Source organism: Diadema antillarum, unplaced genomic scaffold (genome assembly GCF_040938485.1).
Source record: "Diadema antillarum isolate AM-2024a unplaced genomic scaffold, OU_Dant_1.0 seq00001022_RagTag, whole genome shotgun sequence".
NCBI classification, from domain to species: Eukaryota; Metazoa; Echinodermata; class Echinoidea; order Diadematoida; family Diadematidae; genus Diadema; species Diadema antillarum.
In genome coordinates, this window is record NW_027271857.1 from 100,752 (window position 1) to 125,121 (window position 24,370).

At 36.8% G+C, this 24,370-nt stretch overlaps 1 protein-coding gene across 1 annotated transcript; it reads right to left on the reverse strand.

Annotated features, from left to right (window-relative positions):
• Positions 1 to 1,413: 1,413 nt before the first annotated feature.
• On the reverse strand, positions 1,414 to 20,473 carry LOC139742828 (vesicle-associated membrane protein 4-like). Its single transcript, XM_071653345.1, has 7 exons — positions 20,082 to 20,473; positions 12,475 to 12,596; positions 8,582 to 8,682; positions 7,717 to 7,796; positions 6,858 to 6,920; positions 4,721 to 4,859; positions 1,414 to 1,490 (listed from the first exon to the last, which is right to left on the reverse strand). Exons 1-7 carry the CDS (start codon positions 20,145 to 20,147, stop codon positions 1,414 to 1,416), a joined length of 648 nt encoding a protein of 215 aa, XP_071509446.1. The 5' UTR covers positions 20,148 to 20,473.
• Between the last annotated feature and the right edge of the window lie 3,897 nt (positions 20,474 to 24,370).

Here is a 24,370-nt window from a genome sequence, read left to right on the forward strand (position 1 = left end):
TGATGTCTGTGGATTGCCATGTTTGGATTTTTTTAAAACTGTCAAAAGATATTGCCCACAGCAGTCCCCCAGTTGCTAATGAGAAAAACCTTGTAGGCTGTAAATAGGCCCATAACAGAAACTTGGAGGGTGTCCCGCAATGGAAATGCGATGGAAAAAATATTTGGTGTAGTCTAACCTAAAACAGATGGCATAAGAATGGCAATCTGATAAAATAAAATTGTTCACCGGATTTTAGGACTGGAAACGAAACAAGACCAGAAATACGGGGGGGGGGGGGGGGGGGGGAGTGAGGGAACACCATCTCATTTCTACCCCACGGCGCAGTACATTTTCGGACAAACAGGGAAACATGGTATAAAACATAGCATTTACTGTTTCTCTTGGAAAATTGCTCCCCTATTAACACAGAAGCATGAAACACTTGCAGATTCACACACTGATTATAAAAACTTTTCATGTGTATGGGACTTTGAAAAGAAGTTTTCAGTTTTTGAGCAGAAAACATTAAAAACAAAAAATGCCATAATGGACACAGAGGACTATTCTTTTTACTGTTTTCCATCAATTTTCTCCACGTAAACTAAAACCTGAAAATACAGAAAATGCATTACATTGTACACCAGAGTTTTGATATGATATTGGGTATAGTTTGGTGAGTATTTAATAAAGGCAAAATGGTAGTAGTTACTTTTGTAAAAACTATGTGAAAACAGCCTTTTGGTATACAGACAGCAGTCCCTTTTCAAGGTGAGATTCTCGAAAAAAGGACATGTAAGAAAATGACTCTTTTGCACATGTCCAGATTTTCCACTCCTGCCATCTTTTTTAGGACACCAGAGAATCACAGGTTTAAAGCATCAATTCTGTTTTTTTGAAACTGTTTTTTACCAAAATTATTCCTCTGTCCCATTCTATGAGTAATGTTTCTCTATTTTCTTTTTGTGCATTTTCATATAAAAAATTCTGTGGCTTGCTGACATTTGGTGTGTGCACTCCCCTATATAAAAGTGATGGACAAACCTATATAGTCAGTAAACGTGAAAAATGACTAGCACTATTTCCGCACTGCTAAACTGGAAAGTTATAATTTTTCAGAAAACCTGTTTTATCTCTCATAGCTGAGCTCAAAAAATGACTACAGAGGGACTACACTCACAGAATTTTCACCCACTAGCATATAAAAGTTATGTTTGTATCAAAATGATTACTTGTGATTTTTGGGAAACATATGATTATTTTCTAGCAATTCAAGCACATCTCCACAAGTGATGTCCACATCTTCCATAACAGCTTGACATTATGTAAAAGCATTGTAAATAATTAAATGTATGTTTACTTTTGGATTTCCTGTCCCATGTTTTCCTTCACAAGAGAGGAATTTATCAGGCTACACCATTTTCCTTTTACAGGTCAAGGACCAGCCAAACTCTTCCCCAGTCCACCATGAGCATCTAGTGTCCCCCTTGTCTTCAAAAATGATGGGAAAACTGCACAGAATGGGAAAGATAGGGAAAAAGGGGGAAAAAATAATCAATTGGGAAAAAGAGACAGGGAATTGATGGATTAACGGAATAAAAGACGGATGAAAATAACATGCAAAACAGATTACCCAGATGTTTTATTGGGACTTCAAAGAGTAAACAACCACAATAAGCCCCTACTTTTCAGAGTTTGCCATTTTCACCATATGTTTCACATCAAATACAAAAGTAGTTTTGGAAATGCAAAAATTGAATTAAAAAGACACAGTAAAAACCATACAAGTAGTTTATTCTAATATATTCAGTTTTATTTGAGGGGTCCTTCAAGTGTTTTTATATCTTGTTTGAGAGAGAGATGGGGCTGGGGAGGAGAGAAATGTTCTACAAACATACTCAAGTACTGTGTACTCATTTTCCAGAGACCAAGCTTTTCTAGAGTCCCTACCACCCCTGCAGAAAGTGTAAAGGCATCCCACTAATCAGCAAAAAATATGGTGCACACAAAAGTGCACACATGAAAACTGCTCTTCTCAATTTTTGCCCTCCACCAAGCTCAATTCACTTTGACTCGGTTTAGTGGTGTAATGAGTGATGTAGTAAATGAGAAATCTGTATTATATTCACAAGCATGTGTGCAAAAAACTGTGTGTTTGTTTTTTTTAATTCTACGAGTATTGCAAAGCAAGTGTAGCTCACATTACTCTATTTCCTGTGTACATGTCCTTCGTATGGTTTCCACAAGTTTTCTAGCTGTTTTTGCAGTGCAGTGTTTGCTCATGGTATCGGAAGGAAAATTCAATAGCTTTTTGTGTGGTTTTCGTTTTTTTTACAAAAGAGAAAGATAAATATGGTACATGAAACTAGCATTTTTCTATTGAAAAATCATAAAGTAAACTTGTGGAAAACCTTGCATTATTTTATTTTCTTCATTTTTTTTTTGGTGAAAAGTTTGGAGCAATGAAATATTGGATAAACTATGCAAACTGTAAAAATATATATATAATATAATACACATATGAAATATGTGTGTGTATATATATATATATATATACATATATATATGGATATGTGTACATTTTTTTTTTTTTAATGTGTCAGCTCTTTATATATTTCCTTTATACCGCTACAAAATATGTGATATAACAAAAACTGTAAGTAGTCCTCCTGATTCAAAAATGGCTGCACAGAAAAACTTTAAAAATTTTGTAACTTTTTCAATAGATTTGTCTGATTTTTCCTTAAAACTTTGCTAAGTGTTTCTACTAATATTTGCTGCATTTTTCTCAATTTTACTTGTATTTTTGGGGTTTTCATTCCCCCTGAAAATTATTTAAAATCCCTGGCAGGACTTACTGAAAAAACGATGATAAGAATGACCAGCACAAAACAGCTAAGAGAAGGGACCCCTCATCTGTAAAATGGACATCAACAAACAAGGCAAGAAGACAGATAAAAATCCAAAACACCATAGGTGTTTTTATCAAAATTTTCAATATCTACAATGTACTACCATGTTTTTTTTATGAGCAAAAATTCTGCCGCAGTTTCACTAGCAATATCTGAAAATTCAATTATGGTAAAAACAACAAGTGGAATGCTTGGTGTGTTTCAGTAAACACCTTTTCTATAAAAGTGTAATAAACAAACATTCCTACATGCAAACAAGGGACCAAGATAAAATGCATCCATTGTAAAAACACAACAGCCAAGTTTTTGGTTACATGTAACAAACAATCATTTTTTCTTTAAAAATATGAAGATTGCATCATCCCATGCTGACAAAGCATTTTGGTGGCAGTCCCCCTATACCGAGTCTCCACTATTGTAAATGTGAGGGGTCAGCATTTTGAAACTTGACTGAAATAGTTTGATAATCTTTTTGAAAACAATTGATGTTTCAAACTTTCTCTAATATAAACAATAATCATGTCAAACATACTGCCCATTTTTGTGTAATAGGGGCCGTAGAAAATGAAAACATGTTTATGAGTCCCAAAAAATAATTTCTCCTATTTGTAAAAAACAATATTGCAATACTTTCTTCTTCGAGTAAAATGCACCTTTTGAAAAACCATGCCTTACTATTTGCTAATGTGGAAAAAAAATGATTTGAAAAAGCAAACCATGGTGTACAGCAGAAAGCTAAGCACATGAGCTTGCTGCATACATTTAGAAAACATTCATGTAACATATACAGTGGTACACACACACACACACACACACACACATATACACTCAACCAAAAAAAAGTAAGTTTCCCCCTAGCATTTTTTGGATATATCTAAAAAAAAGCATTTTTACCAATTTTTCATAATTAGAAATGGGAATGGATAGGGAATTTTTTTTTACTCATAACAAGAAATGGCAACATCATTGCCCACCAGATATTCATTATTTTTGTGTGAAAAAAATGCATCATAAGTCAAAAATGCATGGACCAAAAAAGTTTGCACTTTAGTGATTTGATTATGGACATAATCTTGCCTGACAGATGTCACCCTTGGTCGGCCCACTTCTTGGCAGATCTTTTGACCTCTCCAGTGCCTCGGCGTTTTCGTGCTATAATTTCTGTAAACGGGAGAAGGACCTCGTCACGAGGCTTCTTGACTTTTCTTTTGTTGCGCAAACTTTTCTCGCGCAAAACTTTTTGAGACCAAAATTTTGCAACGTCCCACGCATACTTTTTACGAAGCCACAACCCCATTTTTTTGTAATGCCATGTCCGCCCAAAAACGGGCCACAATTTTTGTGATTTTTTTGTGTACATTTTCCTATGGAAAAAACAGTGCTCTGTCATGAAAAGTCATAAAAACCTGATTATTTTTTACAATTGAATCACTTTTCATTGATTAATTTTTAAGCTAAAATATGGTAGAAAAAGTGGGTCGGTGGGACAATTTTCCAATAAAAAAAACAAAGAAAAAAAACAAAAAGTTTTAAAAAAAACATAGAAAATACATAAGAAAATTTCTGAAAAACAATAAAAAATACATAAAGGAAATTGAAATGACTTCTGGAAGTTTTTGTGATGTACAATTGTTGAATATGCCGCAACAGATTTACAGACCAAAAAGTAGACTCTCAATGCTTTTAATTAGGCTAAAATATGATCTTGAGCTTAATTTTCATAATCAATTAATTAAAATTAAAAATTGATTGTTTCAAAAAATATCATGGCACAATCTTGTAGATTATGGCGTAGGTGTCATGCATGCCAAATTTCGTCCTGATTGTACCTCTGATGGCCGAGATCTCGGGGGGCAGAATCCGCCCCCCTCTGGTCTTAGCATAGTCAAGAAAGCCCGGCTTGATTAGGGTTATGGCATTGGGTGAAACCCCTAGTCTCCTGGCCAACTCCTGAAAGGACAAGTTCACCTTCACAGACACAATCCGTTCAAAAGTTATGAATTTTTAAAATATCTGTGCAATCACTGCTGGAGGAGAAGACTACTACAATGTATGATGTCACATGCGTACAACAATATAAGGAAAATAAAAAAAGAATTTCACAAAACTTGACTTTTTGAATAAAGTACAAATTTCTTCGACTTGTTACTGACTTATGTTAGGGGTAATATTATTCCCCCTGACTTCTGAAAGAGAGAAGTCGAGTGTTCTTTTATTAAGTGAGAAAAGTGAGAATATCTTGAAATTTCTTTATACTTTCTTTATATAGTTGTACTCATATGACATCACAAGCTATAGTAGTCTTCTCATCCAGCCGTGACTGAGCAGAAGCTTCAAAAATTCATATCTTTTGAACGGATTGACCGATTTTCCTCAAACTCTCATTGATGTGTTCTACTAATATTGCTGCATTCACTCAACCCATATGTCTATGAAGGTGAACTTGTCCTTTAACCGAAACCCCAGCTTCAAGGAAAGCTGTAGCTCTCCTTCTTTCAAAAATTTGCAGACGCGGAATGATGCAAAATGGCCATAAGCACATTAATGCGATCAACCCAAATTGGAATTAAAAAGCACATGGCTTCGACCAACATTTTCATATGTAAGAGGCCTATTGTTTAAAAAGTATGCATAACATCTGTTTAATAGGGAAGCACATTGTACCTGAAGAAATTCCTGAGAATTACATTTAAATGTAAAAAGGTCATTTGCTAATTGCATAGGAAATGTACACACAATATGCTTCATATAACCTTAAGCACAACTTTTTTTCCCCCATGCATTTTGACATAAAATGCATTTTTTTTCCCACTCCAATAATGAAACCTGCTGGCAATGATATGCCATTCATGTTATGAGTAATAAAATTCCCTATCCATTCCCGTTTGAATTATGAAAATCGGTAAAATACTTTTTGAGATATATCCAAAAATGCTTGGGGGGAACTTACTTTTTTGGTTGAGTGTATATATATATATATATATATATATATATACATTTTCTTTTTTGGGGGGGTCTTTTCACATCTTTTCAAATTCCTGTATTGTGAAATTACGCATTATTTATAGACCTGCTAAAATAGTTTCAATTTTTTTTTTTTTACTACTCTGATCATGTCAAGTAATCATTTTGCTCAATGATTTTGAGCAAACTTCTTAGCTTTTCAGACTTTTGTACTACTTTGTTGATTACCTTATATATAATTTCCTTGATTTTGGAAGCATGTTTATGATTTCACTCTCAACGCCTGTGGTGCATTTTCACAAACAATGTGTGGAATCTAACATGGAGTCGAGATCAGTTTTCTTTCTGTATGAAAATGCGTGCATCACGGTATCATTGCCTTTTTTCCAATGTAGTGTGTGCTTATTTTGCTATAAAAATCATATGAAGATGTACATAGCAATCAAGAATGAGCTCAGAAGATATTTGCTTTTGCTGGCCCCATTCAGGTGCCTATTTTGTGTAGAACAAAAGAGTTTGTGAGCCCATCAGCACAATTCATACCACGCGCCCAATCGATATTTTGCATTGTTCGATGGCACATGTAGATGACTGTGGAAAGGGCATACATGTAGCGCTTGACTGCTTTCGCACAGGCGGATTACCAACCTGGCAGTTCTCCCTCAACTTGCAAAAAGAATTTGTTTGGGGGTATTGAAGGCTCTCAGAGAACTGCGAAAGGAATGGTTTAAGAGACAGCAGCTGCTGCACAAGTAGCCTTGCTGTCCGGCTGCAACCAGCCTTGCGTGTGCCAACATGTGTGGCAAGAGAAAACTGCACTTTACTGGACAAGCCCAAATGATGTAACAGAATTTTTACTCGAATTATTGCTTGGTAAAGTCAACAAACATACAACTAGCTGAACAAAGTTACAGATGCTAGCTGTAACTATAGTAAGTAGTGTGAAAGCAGTGTGAAGTGGGAATGGTTTGACGGTAACAGCTTAACACTGTCTTTACTAACCTGACTCCACTCTCTTTTCAAGGAGGCTGTCTCGACAGTCATGGCGAAGCAAACCCATTCGCACTGGATATAATGAGTTTTGAGAAAACTATTTTTAAAAAAAATGATTTTGGGAGTTCGCTTCAATGCGCTCTAATTTCGCTTTCGATGCACTGCAGTACACTGTTGTAAATGGGTTCACTTTACTCAGAATATGAGTTTGCTACACAGCCCCTACAGCAATTAATAGGCGGAAAGGTTGAAAGGTATACAAATATCTATTTCTCTTGGGAGACACCCCAGAAGCCCTTAGGTAGTTCTATAACTGTATATTAGACTTGAAAGCTGATTTAAGTAAAATTGTAGTGTGACTGTGATTATTGGGTTGTAAGTATAGTAAGTGCAGTTTTCAACGGCAGGCCACACTTATTGCCATGTTTGAGGCTGGTTGCGGCTGGGCAGCAGGGCTGCATGCATCGCTGCTTGCACTTCATTGTAGAAGATGCTGAGCCTGATTTCGACTTCACGTTGATACATCATCACATGCATTTGTGGGGTTGGTCACGTGATGCGACTCTTTGCAAAACTTGTATCTAGCTCCTTGAAATATTTGACAAATTATTTGTTTTTCTACATGACATACAGTTTGGCGAGCATCGACAACTTTCTTGAGTGGAAAATCAAAACGCACAACTGCGATAAGAGACATTTCATGTACATACTCCATGGTTTTGAAACCATTTTAGTATGTCTCTAAGTGCTCAGCTAAATATTTCATAATATAAATAATGCCTCCGGCACCTTCGGGCGGAGGCATAAAAATAAAGCTGAACAACCTGCTTCCCAGCAGTTGGCTCAAAATGTACTCTTCATGTCTTACCTTGCATTGCTGCCACCAAAAATGAGATCTCAGTCCCTTTGCACTGACCTTGAAGATTGAAGCACTGTACATCAGCTCATCTGCTCATTTCATATGAAACATTGAAAAAAAATATGCGAGTTCTACTTTGTTGTCTAGGTAACAAATTTGCAAATAACACATACCTCTTTCTTTTGATATCATTGTATTTTCATTTTAAGAATCTCCAAAAGCAACTCTGTTCTCCAAGTCTGTACAAGGCTATCAAGAGTTTAGCTCCCGATTGTTTTCAATATGTGAGATAGAGTGTCATATTTTCTTTCAATCTACTATCTGGTCTAGCAATGATCGTATCAGGGTAATTACCCCTTGCTGGTTAGTGATAAGGTTAGAGGAAAAATTAGGGTTAGGTTTAGCATTAGAGTTTGGGTTAGGGTTAGGATTAGGTTGAGGATAAGGGTCAGGGTCAGGGGTAATTGTCCAGGGGGTAATTGCTCTAGACCCACCATGACATCAAGCCCTCTTGAATGCTCAGGGTCTCTCGGAATAGCAGGGAAATTGAGATTCTACATGGTCATTAAAAATCATGACAATGGCTTGTGGTTTGTTCACACATTTATGTCATGTTCAGTTTAACTGAGCTAATAGCTTTTCAGATCCAATGAGAATTGCTACATTTGATATTCATATTTCAGAGTGCAAATACTGGCTGAATGTATGATTGACTGAATGCTATTTCAGCCTAAATTGAACAACACTGCTGAACAGCTCCTCATAAATGCTGAGCAACTCCTCATGAAACCTATTTCAAACATGTCCAGTCACTATTCCCATGAGTGGGCAAAGGAGCACATGCACAGCTATACTATATATTGACTGCTCTCACCTGTCTTCTCTTCAAGATTGTCCAGCCTCTCTCCTCGGTCTATCACCTTTTCCATGTTGTCCTTCATTACATCCATCACCTCATCCACCTGGCCTTGAACTCTTGGTGTGAATATAAGAAAGCGATGCTAGTGGAAAATTGCAGTATGCATAACTGATGTATTCTTGCATTTGTCAAATAGTGGGACTTCACAGTTGTACCTACCATCTCAGTTATTTTAGCACTTCATTCATTATATAATGCTGAGTTTTATATTCAGCTGATCTATATGTGATCACAGATCACCTGCTTTTGTACCAATAATTTCCCTTTTTTTTTAATTGCTACAAACAAGCTAGGATTCTTTTTGCACATATTTCAGGCTATTTTGAGCACTTGCAAAAAAAACCCAAACAACTAGAAATGTCGCGATGGCAATTGGTATGCCTCCGCCATTATGAATGGTTCTCCAAAATAGGTCTTCAGTATGTCTTGACAACATGTGATGACAGTTTTAAATAACTGGCAAAATATTAAAATGACATATTTGTCCCAAATGTGTTGAGTGTTTGCTTTCCTTGAACTAGTGGCTATATTGTTTAAAAGAGCAGGTATTTGGGGATTTGAGGATTTTTACTTGACCTCTGGCCCTTTTATAAGTTTAAATGCATTCAGTATTTTCAAGGTATTGAGAACAAGAGACCTGGGGGTCTCGCACTCACCTGAGTATCGAAAGTTCACCTTTCACGCAGTCTATTATCTTAATTATTTACAGCTCTACCAAAATTTGACCAGGCATTCTCAAGTAGAAAATGAAAATGTACAATAAGGGCCCCCCAGGGGCCCCCGGGGTGGGGTATGGTGCCCATTTAAATATATTGAGATCCTAACCCCTTGGGGATGCTACCTGCCAAGTTTGGTGAAAATCCATCTTGAGGTTTTCAAGAAGAAGATGAAAATGTACAATTAGGCCCCCATTTGGACCTCCCCACCCCTCCCCCTACCTCCAAGAGGGGCACCACTGGATCTCCTATGAACAAACTTGAAACAGTAATTAATGTACTAACTCATAGTATTATCTTAGCTCTATCACTTCTGATTTTAGAGAAGATTCCTTAATTTTGGGAGGTTTGGGCCCCTTGGGGCCCTCCAGGTGGGACTCGGTGCCCATTTGAACAAATTGAGATCCTATGCCCCTAGGGATACTACCTGCCAAGTTTGGTTTAAATCGGTCATAGGATTCTCAAGAAGAAGATGAAAATGCACAATTTAGGCCCCATTAGGACCCCTCCCCACTACCCTCACTGGGTCCCAAGGGGGCCACCCCTAATTCCGCCATGAACAAACTTGAAACTACAGTCATCAATGTAATAACTCATAGTATTATCTTAGCTCTATTACTTCTGGTTCTAGAGAAGATGATTTTTAGAGATTCCTTAATTTTGGGGGGTTTGGGCCCTATGGGGTCCCCCTGTGTGGGGCAGGGTGCCCATTTTAACAAATTGAGATCCAAACCCCCTAGGAATACTATCTGCCAAGTTTGGTGAAAATGGGTCATGGGGTTCTCAAGAAGAAGATGAAAATGTACAATTTAGGCCATTAGGACCCCTCCCCACCCCCACCCCTCCCCTGGGTCCCAAGGGGGGGGGGGGGGGGCCACCACTGATTCTGCCATGAACAAACTTCAAACTACAGTCATCAATGTACTAACTCATAGTATTAACTTAGCTCTATCACTTCTGGTTCTAGAGAAGAAGATTTTTAAAGATTCATCAATTTTGGGGGTTTGGGCCCCCCTGGGGCCCCCTGGGTGGGGCATGGTGCCCATTTTAACAAACTGAGATCCTAACTTCCTAGGGATGCTACCTGCCAAGTTTGGTGAAAATCGGTCTTGCGGTTTTCAAGAAGATGAAAATGTAAAAAGTTTACGCACGACGCACGACGGACAACGCACGACGGACGCCGGACAAAGAACGCAATAGCTCACTTGAGCCTTCAGCTCAGGTGAGCTAAAAAGTGTAATTCTAAAATTACAAAGTAAAATTTCAAGATTTTAACCAGGCCTTTGACCCTTGACCCCATGACTTTAGAATTCCAAAGAGAATCACTGTCAGGCAGTACATGCATAAATATGTGCTAAGTTTCTGGATGATACCTTGAGCAACTTCCAAGATATGGAGGAAGAAGTGAAATTTAGAATTTTCACTTGACCTTTGACCTTTTGGCCAAAAACTATTCCAGAGAATCTCTATTGAGTAATACATGTATACACTAAGTGTCAAGAAAATACCTTTTGCATAGATAGGAGGGAAATATTGAAATTTTGCAGAGTTGACCTTGATCTTTGACCCCATGCCCTAAAAATTCCCAAGATAATCACTGTCAGGTAATAAATGCATGTACATTTGTACTAATTTCCATTAAGATACCTTGAACCATTGCCGAGGTAGAGAAACGAGTGAAATTTTATATTAGCTTTTCCACTTGACCTTTGGCCTCACAGTACGTATACATTAAGTTTCAAGAAAATACCTTCAAGCACAACTTTGCCTACTCATACATATTATACACATGCCAAGTTTCATTAGGATATCTCATATGGTTTTTAAGTTACGCTGTCCACCAAATTAATTACGGACGGAAGGATGGATGGAAGGACGGACGGGCAGACACCCCAAAAACATAATGCCTCCAGCGACACTTCGTGGTGGAGGCATAAAAACAAAAGACACATGTGCATCCGCATGCTTATACATGTATATGCATGCAGCTTGTTCACTATACAGCGTGTCCCAGAAAAAATGAAACCGAGTTTCCTCTTAATTTTTTAGTATCAAAATCATACATTTGCTTTATGAAATGTACATGAATGGAAAGATACTGCGATTGTTTTGTGTGAATTCAATCGCGCAGACGAGCCCATTGTCTAATGCGAAGTCGGGAGAGCTGAATGCTTGTTTTTCGACTATCCGTGGAATCGGTAGAAATGAATCATATTTTCATGCAAATGTTTTCCGACCATGCGTTGTTCATATTTGAAGAATAAGGTCTCACATAAAAGAAGAAATTGTGGATGTTCGGGTCATGAACTTTGTTTTTCGAAAAAATAATTGTAAAAGTCTGAAAAATTAACTTAAAATCACCATTTCCGCATGCAAATGAAAATTGAGTAGCACTACTGTCTATTGTTCTAACTCAGTCATGCATGGATTATAAACTTTGTGCTGTACACCAAATGAAAGAGGAGCTCATTAGAATGTCCAATGACCCGTCTCCCTCCCCCCCCCCCCCTTTAATGTTTTATTTTGAAAGCTGATGAAATGTAAATGTGCCTTGATAAGTCATCAAGGCTGAAACAAAATAGTAATTTTAAGTCAGGGTATCTCAAGCATTTGAAACAAATATACACACATGCACCAACGCCCTAATTCTGCTGTCAGAAAGCACAATTTGAATGATTTGCTAGTTTTGACTGGGCAAGTAGCACTGCTAATTGTATAAAGGCATAAGACTAAAAATATTTATAACATAATGGACATAAATTCCTTTTTCTGTAAATTTGCTTAATATTTCATGACACCATCTTTGCCCGGTCACAAACAAGCCTATTACATACATCATTCATACAAAATGTGGGTTTATGGAAATATCAGCAACTAATGTATTGTCTACAGTGTGATTGAATTCTAATATTGTATTTTTTTAAAAGTTTAATATGTACAGTATATGCTTCATCAACTCTAGTACATACAGTGTAACACTACCTGCGGTTGTATCTAGTTGCAACGGGGATCCCACTACATACTGAATCTAACTTGATGGACACTGAAAATCAGGCAATGGGCAGGTTCTGTGTATACATGTACTGTAAATCACGATACATCCACACAGGTCTCAAATGAATTACAACCAACCTCTGAATCTTAGGATCTGTGCTCCTCTGCTGACCCCTCTCACCTCCTCTGGGAGCTGGACTGCGGTTGTAAAAGAAGTCATCATCTTCCTCATCATCATGGTATTCACCAAGGAGATTTATCTGACATGAAACATGTAAAGGAGCACAGATTTCATATACTGTAGGTTGAACACAAAATATAGCAGATTCATATTCAGACCAGAGCAATGTGACTGCTACAAGGTACAGACAGTACATGAGTGTGTTCGAGCGCTCTCCTAAAGCGAAATGTACCATATTGTGTCCATACCAGAGGAGTGCTCGAACGCTCCTAACGTGTATCGTACTGTACTGAACCAAGCCAAAAGTGGACCACTTTCTGATGTAGGTAAAAATGCACCAGTGGACTTTGTTTTTTTTTCCGTCCACAGAAAACTGGCAGCTATTTGAATAATAATTGCCAGTTGGAATTCAAGCTCTTGAACCACCTACTGTAACGCAAAATATTCTCACAGCATGAAATTTTCATGAATTGGAGCTAATGGTCTCTTCTCTGCATGAAAACTTTGCAAATTGCCACTTGCATTCAATGCACATAGTGTAGACAAGAATGCATGTGTGCATTTCAATTTTTGTGAATGTAGGCTCTCACAAATTTGCAAAATTAAAATGCACAAAAACATTTCTGGTTTTACAGTATACTTCCATCCCATTCCTAAAGCGAAATGTACCGTATTGTGTCCACACCAGAGGAGTGCTCGTACGCTCCTAACGTGTATCGTACTGTACTGAACCAAGCCAAAAGTGGACCACTTTCTGATGTGCTCCAAAAGGGTAACAAAAGCATACCAAAATTTTGAATGTGAAGAATCCATGTATCATGCACATACACAGATATTCATCATAATGCAAAGAGTTTGTTCGGGACATCTGTAACAAGGTGAATGACCCTTTTGCTCCAAAATGCGTGATCCCCTCCAAAAATAACTCTGAGGTACGTTTTCTCAACAGTGCTCAAATGCTCCAAATCTGGCACACTTTAGTTCAATTTGCTTTGGTTTGCTTTACAGAGCCCTCAAACGCACCCTCAGATGTTTGTGCTTCCTCATGAATATAAGCACTTTAACACTTCATTTATACTGTAAGGTTAATTGACCTAGACCACTAATCTCAAGGAATGTCTTCAGACCATCCCTTCATATGGGAAATATTTTCCAGTTTATCGAGAGATAAAGAGATACAGAGCTTTGCCCATTACACCAAGCTTAATTCATTCCATTCTACTTCTTTATCAACATTCCTGGCTAAATTACAGCTAAAGTATCATTCTTTTTTTTAAAAAATAGGTTCAATGACCTTTGACCGCCAGGTATATGCCCTACAAATCTACTCTGCAAATCTACACCTCATTACAAATACCTAGATGCCATTTATCAAGAAAGTCAAGGTTTTATTCCCTTTGGACCCATGTTTGAGGTCGCCACTCAAAAATATATGAATTATGTGCCAAACTGGATCTGCCACACAGATACAACACGTAGGAAGAGAATGGGGATTCATGTCTCACTAGATAATGACCAGCCACTCTCTGAGGAAGAAAGGTCTTTATAATGCATTTTACTTTCTGCCATCCCTACTAATAAAAGATGAACAATACACAATGATAAAGACACAGAGATGCGCAAATAGAAATCATGCAAAGATTGAGGATGTTAAAATGAAAATTACTTGACTGGGCATGTCACACACTAATCTGCTGATTTATAAAAAACTATACATGTACCGGGTACTTTTATATCTAGATTATACAAGGTGTAAGTTTCACGTCTCCGAATCAGGCCTAATAGTAGACGGCGAGTTGTCACAATATTGGGGTGTTCTTAAAATTTTCTGTAGATTTTGATTTTTTGTGCTATTTCCCCTATTTTGAGGGTGCTGAACACGAATCCACTTGTTGCCATTTTTCTAACCGACGTCTTCACCCGTTGCCATACGCATTATTTTCCTTAAAAGAACATGCATTCTTCATTAAAAATCATAAAAACATGATGTAAACACCAAAATATGTCATTATACATCATTTTTAACTAGACTTGAGAAAGACTACAATTTTCAGAATGTCATGGCTACCTTATAGCACTGACGGTTACCATGGCAACAACTATTTATAAAGAAAAACCATATTTTTTATGAAAAAGCAAGAAAACATGACAAGATTGAGTGGAATATTTATCATAAATTACTATCTACATTATAAGCTTATTTTTCCACTATGTTAATTTCACATCATTTTCGTTGCTATAGCAACAACATGACTAAAGCTGCCTTTTAAAGAAAAATAAGCATTGTGATTGAAAGAAAATCAAGAATACGTCCATAGATGATAAATTTCTGTGAGATTTTTAGTGAGATTTTTTGAGCTATTTCCTTTATTTTGCCGGTGTCAAACACGAATCAATCTATTGCCATATTTCTAAATGACATCTTTAGCCGTTGCCATGGCAACAAATTATTTTCTTTGAAATAACATGTATTCTTCATTAAACATCACAAACGGATGCTAAAAACACCAAAATAAGTCAATATAAATGTATCACGCTTCAATTAAATTAAAAATCACAATATCCGACTGCCACAGCAACCTCATAGCAATAACGGTTGCCATGGTAACAGCTATTTTTTAAAAGAAATGATTTTTTTCGTCAAAAAGCATGAAAAGATGGAAAGTTTGAGTAGCATACTCATTACAAATTGCTATAATAATCATCAGCTTTTTTCACGTTCATGCCACATTATTATCGTTGCTATGGCAACAACATTTTTTCCCTAGAAAGGAGAAGTATCCCATTGAAAGAAAAACTAGATAGATAAATGATCAACTTTTGTTTATTATAATTATATTACAATTCTTTATTATTACCTTTAAAAGAATGTGTATTCTTTATTAAAACAATCATAAAAACATGCAGTAAACAACGAAATAAGTCAATCTAAACATCTCTTTAATCAAATTAAAAATCACAATTCTTATAACGCCATGGTAACCTCATAGCAAAGATGGTTGCCATGGTAACAACTATTTTAAAGAAAGTATTGATACTTTCATGAAAAAGCAAGAAAATGTGACAAGATCGGGTGGAATATTGATTACTAACTACTATCATGACTATCACCTCTTTCCCATTATGTTCATTTCACTTCCTTTTTCGTTGCTATAGCAACAACATAACAAAAACTGCCTTTTAAAGAAAAAAATAGGTATTTCAATTAACAGGAAAGTAAGAATGAAGTAAATCCATAATACATTTCTGTAAGAGTTAGATTTTTTGTGTTCTCTCCCTTATTTTGGGAGTGCCGTACACGAATCCACCTGTTGCCATATTTCTAATTGACATCTCTAGCCGTTGCCATGGCAACAAATTTTTTTAAAAAGAACATGTATTCCTCATTAAACATTATAAAAACTTACTGTAATTTCCAACAGATGTCAATATGAACATATTTCTCTGATTAAATTAAATATCACAATTTCCAAATATCACAGCTACCTCTTAGTGATGACGGTCACCATGGTAACAGCTATTTTTAAAAGAAAATAATGATTTTTTTTAAATCAAAAAGCATGAAATCATGAAAAGATTGATTGAAAAAGTTATTCCATTACCAGTTAGGGTCTAACTATGATTGTCAGCTTTTTTTTTTACTGTGCTAATCTCACATTATTATCGTTGCTATAGCAAAAACATGAGGAAAACTTTCTTTCATAGAAAGAAGAACTGTTTCATTAAAAAGGAAAGAACGAATAAAATAAACAAGTGATCAATTTCTGAAAAGTTTAAATCTTTTGTGCTTTTCATCTCTTTTGGGGATGGTGAACAGGAATGCACCTGTGCGTGGTCATTTTTTAAAATGATGTCTTCAGACATTGCCATGGCAACAAATTATTTTCTTTAAAAGAACATGTGTTCTTCTTTAAACATTATGAAAACGTGCTGTTAACACCAAAATGTGTCAAGTCGTCCAACACGTCAGTCGTCCGATTACCATCTCGAAAACCCCAGAATCATTTTAGCTCAAAAATCATTAAAGCACAATGGACCAGATATTTGGAATTCTTTACCCCCTAATTTAAAACAACGTACGTCGTTGAACATTTTCAAACGAGAACTAAAAAACACCCTCATAATCCAGTATACTTCTGACACATAAATATTCATACCACCTGGTCAACAAACACCCTAAACAATGAGTTCACGGCCATAACTGAAGTAACATTCACCTCATCACACTGATACACAAAATAACACTCAACGTACAAACCAAGATTCATCCCAACACAATGCACACCGCACTGCACCGCACGCCCTTCGCACAATTACTTCCCACTCAGTGAGTGGCAAGATTTTCTTTATGTATCTCTTCGTTGAGCCCATTGCACAATTACCCCCCACTCAGTGAGTGGCAAGATTTTCTTTATGTATCTCTTTACCTGGGGCCATCATCCTCGTCAAGCTTAGCTTATGATGATGGTCCCCTGCATTTCATTTTTATCATTTCCTATTGCTTCCTTTCATATATGATATTCGTTCTTGAAAAAAAAAAGAAAATGTATGTAAGATCCAAACGTTACGAATATTAGCTGTGTAAATGACTATGTAAGTATTTTGTTGATTTGTTGATTTGTATTGATTTTGAAATGCAGAAATAAAAACTGAACTGAACTGAACTGAACTGAAGATAAACATGTCTCTTTAGTTTAGTGAAACATCACGATTTTTCAATTTCATGGTTACCTCATAGCAATGACAGTTGTCATTGTAATAACAATTTATTATGAAAAACATAAAAATGACAAGATTGAGTAACATATAACAAATTACTGTCAGTTCTTTTTTTTTCACTGTAGTCATCCCACTTCGTTCTTGTTGCTATAGAACTAACATGAGAAAACTGCCTTTTAAATAAAAAAAATTAACGTTAGTCATTAGATAAGGAAGGAAAGAATACACTAAACAAAAAACAAATGAGTAAAAACACAAAAGCTTAGTCAGCTTCCTGAATTTCTGATCACATTGCACCTTTAAAACCTTAAAATATCCGTGACAAAAGTTAATATTTAACATGGTTACCATGGAAATGCATCAATTTTTGTAGAAAAAAAAACTTCAAGAAAAAAATGTGAAATTATGGCCTAACCTTTGAAGTATTACGAATGAGCAAGACTATAAGCCATCTGTTCACATCATTTCTGTTCCTATATCACAACAACATGAGGAATAGATTTTTTTAAAACTATAGATATACCCAGGAAACATAAAATTCAAATAATAAGCAATACAAATGTCTAAAAACCTCCCCAAAAGTTCCAATTTTCTCGTCATGATGTACTCTGTTTCATCATTAATGTCTCCAAGACATTTGATAACCTTAAATGACTATGATACCTCCTCTATAGTAATTTCCAACAGATTGCTATAGAACTTTAATCCTTAAAAAAACATTTTTCTCATATTATTGCTATGGAAACAGAAATGATGTGGAATGAACGTTGTGAAAACAAAAGCTGATAGTAATTTGTAATGAATATGGTACTCAATCTCGTCATTTTTTCAATTGTTTTTCATTAAAATTTCAGTATTTTCTTTTTAAGAATTGTTACTATGGCAACTGTCATTGCTATGAGGTATCAATGTAATTGTAAAAAAGGATTGTTTTTATTAATTGAGGAAAATGTATATAATGACATATTTTCGCCTTAACAACATGTTTTATGTTAATGAAAAACACATGTTCTTTTAAAGAAAATAATTTGTTGCCATGGCAACGGCTGAACATATCATTTAGAAAAGTTGCCATAGGTGGATTCCTTTTCAGCATTCCCAAAAGAGTAAAAAAAAAGGGCCGAAAAATTAAACTCTACAAAAATTGATTATTTTTATTTATCTAGTTTTTCTGTTACTGGAGTACTTCTCCTTTCTAGGGAAAAAAAAGTTGTTGCCATAGCAACGATAATAATGTGGCATGAACATAGTGAAAAAAAGCTGATAATTATCATAGCAATTTGTAATGAGTATGCTACTCAAACTTTTCATCTTTTCATGCTTTTTGATGAAAAAAAATCATTTTCTTTTAAAAATTAGCTGTTACCATGGCAACCGTTATTGCTATGAGGTTGCTGTGACAGTCGGAAATTGTGACTTTTAATTTGATTGAAGCGTGATACGTTTATATTGACTTATTTTGGTGTTTTTAGCATGCGTTTGTGATGTTTAATGAAGAACACATGTTATTTCTAAGAAAATAATTTGTTGCCATGGCAACGGCTAAAGATGTCATTTAGAAATGTGGCAATAGGTCGATTCGTGTTTGGCACCGACAAAATAAAGGAAATAGCTCAAATATCTCACTATACAGAAATTTATCATCTATGGACGTATTCTTGCTTTTCTTTCAATCGCAATGCTTATTTTTCTTTAAAAGGCAGCTTTTGTCATGCTGTTGCTATAGCAACGAAAAAGATGTGAAATTAACAGTGGAAAAAAAGCTGATAATCTAGATAGTAATTTATGATAAACATTCCACTCAATCTTGTCATGTTTCCTTGCTCTTTCATGAAAAATATGATTTTTCTCTATAAATAGTTGTTGCCATGGTAACCGTCATTGCTATAAGGTAACCATGACATTCTGAAAATTGTATTCTTTCTCAAGTGTAATTAAAAAGGATTTATAATGACATATTTTGATGTTTACATCATGTTTTTATGACTTTTAATGAAGAATGCATGTTCTTTTAAGGAAAATAATGCGTTGCCATGGCAACGGGTGAAGACGTCGGTTAGAAAAATGGCAACAAGTGGATTCGTGTTCAGCACCCCCAAAATAGGGGAAATAGCACAAAAAATCAAAATCTACAGAAAATTTTAAGAACATTACAACTCGCCGTCTACTATAAACAGAAAACAAATAAAATCGGTTTTCAAGGAGGGTACAATTTCAAACATTTTCACAACATACAGCTCTGATACACTTTGGCATGTAAATATTTCTGGATGGGACTGATTTTTGTTTGATATTGTGTTATCATTAAGTGACATTTCATTCAATTCAATGAATAAATAAGCAAAATATACCCTTGACATTATATTCAGGTTTAAAATGACTCTTCTGATTACTGACAAAGATGGTGGCTTGAAACCTGGATCATCAAAGGTAAAAATGCACCAGTGGACTTTTTTTTTCCCCATCCACAGAAAATTGGCAGCTATTTGAATGATCATTGCCAGTTGGAATTCAAGTTCTTGAACCACCTACTGTAACGCAAAATATTCTCACAGCATGAACTTTTTATGAATTGGAGCTAATGGTCTCTTCTCTGCATGAAAACTTTGCAAATTGCCACTTGCATTCAATGCACATAGTGTAGACAAGAATGCATGTGTGCATTTTAATTTTTGTGAATGTAGGCTCTTACAAATTTGCAAAATTAAAATGCACATAAACATTTCTGGTTTTACAGTATACTTCCATCCCATTCTATTGCTGGTGAGAATACGCAACACACAAGCATGCAATGTAATCTTGAGTATTAATAGCAAAATGTTTCAACATCAAATTATACACTTACTCTTTCATTTTCTTTGGACCCAGCAAGGTCACTATTTCTCAGGTATTTCTTAAACTTCGGAGGCATTTTTCATCTGGAACTCATGGTTCATTCATGAAGTCTCACTTGATAGCCAGACCTGTAGAGAACTACAGAAATCATTTAAAAATTATTCCATTGATTGAAAACATAACACTTTCTCTTCAAGAGTATTATGAATACATGGCAATAGAGAATACAACATGAAAACCTGTAGCATCCACAAATACATGACGAACTGTAAATAAAACTCAATAACGCTGGCAAGAAATCACAAAAACTGTACATTACTTACGTGCAGCCTTAGTATAGACCTTGTGAAAATTTCCCCTTAGTACGTTCATGATGGAATGTCATACAGTTCCGACATTGATGCTAATATTATATGAGGAAAAGAAAGAGAGGTTTGCAACAAAATGCGCAGATGGACATCTTTCACATTTTGCGCTGTGGACAATGTATTCATGTACCCCATGTAAGATCTTATCCAACAATATGCTAGAAATGTTCAGTTGACATGTATGTATACATACACTCAATAAGACATCATAATCATGAAATGTGTCTGGCTAAGAAAATGCACTGACAAAAGTCTTTCACATTTGCGTTGTGGACAATGTAGTCATACCCGATATGAATCCTTATGAAAGCAAATTACTAAAAATGTGTGATTGAGATATATTTTGACAATAAATCCAAGCCATGGGATGTGTCTGGTGAGAAACTGCGCAAACAGAAATCTTTTACTATCTGTATTGTGGACAAAGTACAAGGTGTCTAATCATATCCTATGTGAAACATGATCAGATCAATGTGAATATTTTTTCCATATCAATGTGCTTTAGAAATGTCAGTACTAATTAAGCGCTATACAAGTGTTACTTATTTATTCATCTATCATTATTATTATTATTATTATTATTATTATTATTATTATCATTGATCTCCGACTGATATTTTGATGATATTCTTATGTTATAAAATGTGCAGTTTTTTTTTTCATATTTCCGTATTGTGAAACTGTACATACCTATAAAATTATTAGTTCGCTTACAAATTTGAGTACCCATCTACTCTATAAGTGAGGAATAGTAATCTGGAATACTGTAGCACTGTATAGTAAGTCTACTACGCACTCATCGACCACCTATTTTTACATTCACCAACCTCGCAAAATGGCTATCTCGCATGTAAAATCAAAAGTACAGGTGGGATAGGGCGCAATTTGCTAGAACATTTGAATATGAATACAAATCAAGAGAAATTAGGGGGATACGGGTAAACAACCCAAGGAAACAGGAGGAAAAGGAACTGAAGAAAATCCCAATTTGTAAAAAAACACATAATTATCGTTAGGACGTCTCTGCCATTCCCTAAGTTTATGTGCTTTATCAATGGGAGAATGGGCAGTTGATTAAAATGACAAGCATGCACCTGTTTACAAAAAAGTGTCACTTGCATTTGTCACCGAGAATTCTGTGCATATTATGCCATTATGGTACGAGTAAACAATCTGAGCCCGGGATATGAATTATTTGCAGTATTTTTTGCCTCGAGTGAAATGAAGTGAAGGTGGAACTGAGGGGTATTTTCTATAATACAAGGTATACAATCAAAAAGTGGTCGATGAGTAGAAGGTCCAACTATATATACAGTCCGACCTTTCTTATCTGGACATGTCGTGACTGGTGCTCATCCGGACAAGGGATTTGGCCGGATGTGGGAGACTCTAGGACCCCGTTTACAGTGCAAGGTTCGGCCGCGGCCGAGGCTGCCTTCATTTCAGTGTAAACAGGCCAAATGCAAGGTCAAAATTGGCCGCGCATTTGGCCTCGCTCTGGAGGTAGTCTCGGCCGAGCCCGGCCTTTTCTCAGTGTAAACGCAAACTGGGCCAAATGCACAACCAGTTTTAGTCTGGCTTCCAAACCCTCTGCCTGTACTATTTCACCATTCAGGAATTAACCCATTCAACGTCGAAAACTAGTATAATTTAAAGTGGTTTTGTCCTGCAAAGGATTTTTTTCTTCGGCAAAGGCCTTTGCCTGAACGGCGACTTCATCGCCACGGAATTCAGATGGCAAAGGGTCTGAAAACTAGACAATACCAAATTGCGTTTTGTTTACAAGCAGAGCGCCACTATGACAAAATATTGAAAGGTTTGCATCAAAAGCGCGGCCGAGCCCGGCAGTGTAAACGGACAAAATTGCGGGGCTCGGCCTTGCAATTGAGGTTGGGTGCGGGCCAGCCCCGCACTGTAAACGGGGTCAATGTTTAATAAATGCAGACTGCCAAAAATGATCACCTGTACTGTGCCCTGATTTAATGAAAAGTTTTCTGTCAATGTTCTTGCAGTGACTTGAGAGAAGCAAATGTCTGAAATGCATGTTATTTAGATGAAAATTAGATGTGAATGTATGTTCATCCTGTTGGGAATAATATGTAATTCATGTGAGTTTGTGTAGGAATTTTGTTTGTGTTTGACATCTCCTTTTCCCCGTAATTATTAAATTGGGGGGAAAAGAAATGCCAAAATCGTATCCGGATATTAAAGAGATCTGAATAAATGGAACCCACACACTGTTATGGCCATAAATTCCCTTGAACTAGTCCAGAAACCAGCAGCCACGTTCGTGCATGGGGACTATAGTAAAACAACACCTTCCTCGGTTCTAGTTTCTGCTAGAGGCTGGCACATCCTTCACAACTGTCGACTTCTAGCGCAGTGTGTCTTATTCCATGAAATTCATCATCAACTGGTTTGCATCCCATACCCACAAATCATCACACCTGCAACTGTACATTGGAAGACACGACCACCAACTCAAGTACACAGGACCCAAAGCAACCATTGACTCCTACAAGTTATCACTACTGGTATTCCCAAAGCAACAAGACTGTGGAACAGCCTGCCAGGTGCAGCTGTTCAACTCACCAACCCAACAGAATTCAGAGAGGCTGCACTCCGACATATCAACACAATGCAGTCTTCTTCTGGTTCCAATGTTCTGTAAGAAGCCAACCTTATTTTTACTTGCACAGGTTCAACCACTTTTATTGTAAATACAGCTGTATGTGGGTTACGATTATGGCACCTCTGCACCCTTGTTAACACACAAAGGATTGTTCATCCTGGCATAGCTTCAACGGAGCTGCAGTTTGGGATTATTTCAACAAGTAACAAGTATCCAGTAACAAGTAAAGGAGGGCGGATAGGAGAGTTCGAACTGTATGCACAAGATCAAGTAAGTTCTGAAGTTATTTTTTCTCTTTGCAAATACATGTAGTATTGGTAAAATGATGTCAGACTTCAGTTTCATGGGGCTGATTCAGGTGTAGAGAGGTGGTGAGAGCCGCAAAAAAAGCACAGAAAATTTTGAGTTGGATCAGGCCGATAGGTGTGGCAGCCCTGCATTGAGCGAACCCACTGCTGCCCATTCTTTGGTGGGTCACTGCACATTGGTCGATTAAAAAACTTGATATCTGTCAAAACAAACTGACATAATTTTTTTCTTCTTCTCATCGCGGAGAGTGGACCTGTGTGTACTGTGTGTAACAAAATTTAAGATAATTTACATGTACCGACTTTCTATGTCACTTTTGTCAGATGTGACATGGATGAGAAATGAAGAGGAGGCCTCAGCCTCGTGAGCACCCTGGGTGAGGGCCTCATGAGTACCCCTGCCCTGGGCTGGGGTGCTCATGAGGGGAATCACATGAGCAGGAGCCGAGCCCCCCCCCCCCCCCCCCCCAACACACACACACACACACACACACACACACACAAACACAAGCACTGATGAGCAGGTGGGTCTAGGGCAATTACCCCATGCCCTAGGCAGTTAGAATCGGCAATTGTGCACTTTACGGCCCTATATTATCAGTGCGAGATTTTACCCAAATCGCATGCGTGCGTGCGAATTCGAGTTCCTATCAGGCATCGCAGGTCGACAGCGGGTCTTCCAGCACTGTACTGTGTACATGTGTGTGAGATTTTGTGTTGGGATGCATGCAGTGTGTGTGAATGTGTCAACGTGCGTGTGCGTGATGAAAGCTCGTACGGTACGCCACATGGTTGCTCTAGCCAAGGAGGTTCGAGAGATTGAGTTACAACTGACTATAATTATTCAATCAGCTGTCAGTTTTCTATGGATGGATAAGGGAATTCCACAGGTGCATTTGTGCCTTTGATGTTCGATGCTTGAAGCCGCCTTCTTTCTGAGCAATCTGAAGATTCATTTTTAACGTAACATAATATCGGGTACAATGTATTA